At 60.0% G+C, this 4,925-nt stretch overlaps 1 protein-coding gene across 1 annotated transcript in view; it reads right to left on the reverse strand.

The window, feature by feature from the left end:
• Positions 1 to 4,925, reverse strand: part of ZNF687 (zinc finger protein 687) — an 8,800-nt gene that overhangs the window by 3,441 nt on the left and 434 nt on the right. Inside the window, 1 exon segment of the mRNA XM_010857551.1 lies at positions 16 to 2,230. Within this exon segment, the coding sequence (XP_010855853.1) occupies positions 16 to 2,213 (2,198 nt within the window). The 5' untranslated portion in view covers positions 2,214 to 2,230.

A 4,925-nucleotide genomic window follows, 5' to 3' on the forward strand; every position in this document is an offset into this window, starting at 1 on the left:
GAGTCTGACCCCATTCCTTCTAACCAAGCCCCCACGCCTTCCTAGACCCTGTCCCCATGGCACCTGGCTGTCCCCTTCCCAGGGAGGGGCTGTGAAAGGCAACTCACATTGCTGGTGGCCCCAGGGGCGGGGGGCCCGAGCTGCTGGAAGTGGGCAGCCATGCCGGCCTTGTCGCGGCACTGCTCCTTGCACTCCAGGCAGCGGAAGCACGTGTAAGTAGAGGTGGCAGGGGTGGCGGGTGGCTCTGTTGAGAGCGGCAGCACGGGGGCCTCTGCGGCAACTGCAGTAATGGCGGATGTGGTGACGGCCCCTTCACCCTTGCCCAAGGCAGGCAAGGCTGGAGGTCCAAGGGCAGGTGGGACAGCCAGCAGGGGCGTGATGTCCGGCTGCCCCACCATCTGGTCCAGGGCCACCGGCCTCATGACCAGGTGTGAGCACTGCATGACGAGCCCCTTGTCCTTGTGCTCGCGGGCATGCAGAAGCAGGCTGCACTTGTTGAAGAAGACCAGGCGGCGGGCGCAGTGATTGCAGGTGACCTCAATGCGCATGCTCCGGCGGTCATAGTGTCTCGCCAGGCTCTTCTCCAATGAGAAGGCATCCCCACACTCGAGGCAGCGGTAGCCCGTGGGGGGCAGGGCCAGCCCGGCCTCAGCCGGCGGACTCAGGTTTGGCCGGTAGGCAGGCAGCAGGTTCTTGCTGTTGAGGATCTTGTTGAAGGCCTCCACCAGGCTGGACTGGGTCCGTGAGATCACCGTGCCACCTGCTGCCCCCGGCCCAGTGGCCGGCTTAGAAGGCTGCACCATTACCACTGAGGCGCCATTCACCTTCTGCCCCCCTGTCCCCAGCCCTGTCCTCCCCTCAGCCTTGGGCAGGGCTTGGGGCACCAGACCCAGCACATTCTTAGGCATCGTCTTAGGGCTGGTGGCAGTGCCCCCAGGCAGAACCACCGCTTTGCGGGCCACGCTGGCCGCCATCAACATGGCAGTACTTGCATTCTGAATGGTGGCCACAGGCAGCACGGTACCCTTGAGCCTCGTGCCATCACCCAGTTGGACACTCACCACCTTTGGACCCTCGGGGGTTGGGGTTGCCGGGGACAACTTCAGGAGGTTAGCCTCCGCCAGGAAGCCCCCCTCAGCCAAGGGGGCAGGGGGATCAGGGTCTGAGGGGACCCGGGTTACAGTCCTTGTGATATTTCCGCAGGATGTTTTAATGGTCTTGATCCGCACCTTGAGAGGCCGAGAGGAGCTGGAGGCAGGGGAGTCATTGCTGTCCTCGTCCGCAGCCTCAGCTCCACTGGAGGGACTCTGGGGACTTCCCGGGGAAGACTTGTCTACCGGTCCCTCATCCTCCTCTTCCTTCAGAGGCTGACAGCTGGGCCCTTTAGGGGAGGCAAGAGGGCTCTGGTGCCCCGGAGACTTCTTGAAGAAGGACACGCCTGCCACCTGGGAAGGGGAGGCACTGGCAGGAACTCCTGTGGCCTCAGGGCTAGTGCCTGAACCTGGCTGGGCGAGGCTCTGGGGATGAAGAGGGCTGCAGCTTTCCTGCTTCAAGGTCCCCAGCAGTGGGGGAGAAGAGGGGGGCAGCAGGGCTGGGCCATTCTCCCGGGTCAGCTCAAAGGGAGAGGGGAAAGCAGGTGGGGTCAGGGCCCCTTCCCGAGGTGGGGAGGGCGCAGAGGGAGGAAGGGGATCAGGGTGCTCCCCTGGCTCAGGCCCAAAATGAGCAAACAGATCCAGCGGAGCTTTGCCTTCCAGGGATTTTTCTTTCCAGGTACCCCCACTGGGAGGAGCTGGAGAGCGTGGGGTTCCTGGAAGGGATGGCTCAGGGCCCCCAAAACCATTCTGCATCAGACGAGGTCCCAGAGGGCCTTCCTTCGTCACTCCCCCTGCCCGGGCCCCTTCCCCTCCTGAACTCCCAGCCAGCGACTCTGACTGCTCAGGACACACAGTGTTCTTGACGATGACGCTGACTGCTGAGACGTCCGGCGGTGGCAGGCTATGGTCAGAGGCTTGGGTGGGCCCCCCAGGGCCGTCCCCGGCAGGAGCTGCTGTTGCTTCTCCAGATTCACCTCCTACACTGGGTTCAGGCTTTCCGGAGCCTCCTGGCCCCTCATTTTCTTCTGGCCCAGAGTGGATGGCTTCATTTGCATCAATGTCAGGGATGTCAAAGGCAGCAAGGAGGTCATCAAAATCAGGGGTCTTCATGTCCCCCATGGCAATCGGTCCCAGACCTGAGGAGAACAGGGAAAAAAGTGAGAAACTGAGATGTCTGAAAGCAGGAACTCTGGACCTCCTCCCTCAGGATCCCCACGTACATTCCCTCTCAGAAGTCCGTGCACACTGACTTGGGCACACCTCCATCATAGTGCAAATCCTAGAGAGCTGGTGGAGGCACCTGTTTTTCCAAACCCTAAAACTGGAAAGGAAGGTAGCATGCACATTCCAGAGAAAGATCCATAGAAAATCCAGAGAAAGCAAAGGAAAAGAGATTTCTCAGAAACACAGCTGAGAGACAACAGTAGAGACGGAGGAAGCTCTGTGAGCGTCCTGGTTGAAACCACCACAACCCCTCCTGTGCCCAGCACAGAATCAATCAACTAATCAATACTACTATTAAGGAGGCGAATGTACAAGATGTTCTAGGTTTAAAAGCTCATTCACAGCAGCATGGGATCCATTCATACTCTTCGTGCATCTTCTGGGGGTCCACAAAGATCTGAAAGGCCATATGCACAAAAGGGCAGCAACTTAAGCCAAGATGCAAGGACTGATTCCAGTTCCAGCCTTATCAACAGCCTGCTGTATAAGCAAGTTACTCAACTGCCTTACTCTTGCTGTCTGAAACAGCGGGCAAGTTATCATAGGGTTGTTCTGAGCATGATATGAATCCTAAACCTGAGAGTTAGAACCCACAGAATAACTGATTATTACAGCTAGGACAAGGACATGCCAGGCTGAGAAGGCGCTGGGAGAGAATAAGCACTGGAAATCTAGGGCTGGGGTCAGAGACGAGAGTCAGGGGTCAGGGAAGGTCAAGTCTGGGCCACTTGGGGTCATTACTGGCACTTGGGAGATCTAGCTGGGTTAACAGGGAGAAGTGGGTTCAGGGAAGTTGCCCAAGAGACCAAAATGGAAAGAATAAGACACAGGAACAGAAAGAGACAAAGAGAAGAAGCAGCGGAAAACTGTGACGGCAGCCTGGTCACAAGGGCCCCAGCCTAGGCCTCTGCTGCCACAAACACCTGCTGCTCCCTCACCTACCTTCCCAGGAGTGCCTGGCCTTCCCCTAGCCAGCCCCGCCCCCGCCTCCCCAGCTTGCTCTCTCGGGACTAAAACTCCAGGGTATGAGCTTATCCAGCACAGCTGCCACAATGGGGAAAAGTCAGGCTCCTCACTCCTCTCATTTTTCCTCTGAGCTCCTCACCTCAGGTTATCCCCAACTCACACCCCTCACCCTTTTCATTTTCCCTTGGCAGCAGTGGCCCAGGAAGGCTCACCCAACCCCCACCTGTCCCAGTACAAGGGAAAAAAAAAAATCCCAAGAGACTACAGCAGTACTAAACCAACAAGGTTGGCTGAGAGTCTGTGGGGGACCCAGGCTTGTTCCCTACCTCTCTCCCCACAGTGTTTCTGTATCTAGGAAGAAGCAACTGAAGAAGTCTCTTTCCTTCCACATTCCCTGCCCAGGATGCAAGCCGTTTCCCAGGCCAATTCTCTCACCTCCTTCCAGCCTTTAGACTGTAACTGGAGAGAGTCCCAGCAGGTGGCAGCTGGCATTGCTGGGACCAAGGTGGGGGTGGAGGAAGAGGGTACCAACTAGAGGAAGAAAGGGGAGTCCTCCCTTCATCCCCCTCTACTTAATTCTGCAGGCTCTGGGTTTAAACAAAGCCCTCCACCCTTGCGTCTGCTCTGCTGGATGGCTGCAGCCCTCCCCTGCCCCGGCGCCCTTCCCACCCTGAGAGGCCAGAGCCACCTTCCGCTTCGGCGCTCAGAAAAGTGGGCTGGTGGAGCACAGATCAATGGGGGCTATGAGAATACACCTACGAACTTGCCTCCTCCAAGCAACTCCCTCTTTGACGTCCAAGTGACTTAGAGGTCATCGGACAGTCAGGAACAGGCAGTAGATCAAGCAGCGGAGCTCAAGGCCGTAGAGGCTTCCCCCACCCCACAGTCCAGGCCCTTCTGCGGCTGCTGCGCCCTGTCTCTTGGGCTCCAGCCCCCCTCCTTCCCTCCGTTCTTCCCCAAAAGCCAAAGGAAGGGGTTGAACAGGAAGAGGGTGAACTGGCTTGGGTCGGGAGGGGGCCCCGCGTCCCCTTCCCTGGCCCGGGGCCTGCTGCGCAGAGGAGGGCGAGGGGCCGGCGGCCGGGGGCGATTAGGCTGCCGCCAAGCAGGGCAACGGGATGAATTAAGTCTCTGCCATCTGCCGAGGACCTGCGTGGGGAGCATGTCCAGGGTTGCGGGGAGGGGGCGGAGTGTACATGGGAGAAGTCAGAGGGGAAACTGAGGCGCGCCGCCCTTCTCTAGTTCTCACCCGCGTGCGAAGGGAAGGACGGGCCTCCGCCAGGCCAGGCCCTGAGGGAGCTGCCGCGCCGCACCTCCCGGCCCAGGAACGGGAGTAGGGGAGGCGTGGAAAGAGAGTTGGGAGGGGACAGTCTCTGCCTGACTCGCAGCTCTCCAGCCGGGGTCCGTCCCAACTCCGACCTCCTTCCCTCCCTCCCTGCGCAGCGCAGCCTCCCCCCGCGGACTCCCGAGGCTCTCTCGAGACCGGAGAGGAATCGGAAGGCGCGTCGCGGCCCGGAGCTCGAGCCTGAGTCCCGTCCGGGCCCGGACGCTGACCCGCGCCCAGGCGGGGTGCAGGCTCCGCTCCGGCCTGGCCCAGTTCCCCCGCCCCCACCCCCGGACACGGACACCATTTTAGGTCGCGAC

Source organism: Bison bison, unplaced genomic scaffold (assembly GCF_000754665.1).
Source record: "Bison bison bison isolate TAMUID 2011002044 unplaced genomic scaffold, Bison_UMD1.0 scf7180017864381, whole genome shotgun sequence".
Taxonomy (NCBI): domain Eukaryota; kingdom Metazoa; phylum Chordata; class Mammalia; order Artiodactyla; family Bovidae; genus Bison; species Bison bison.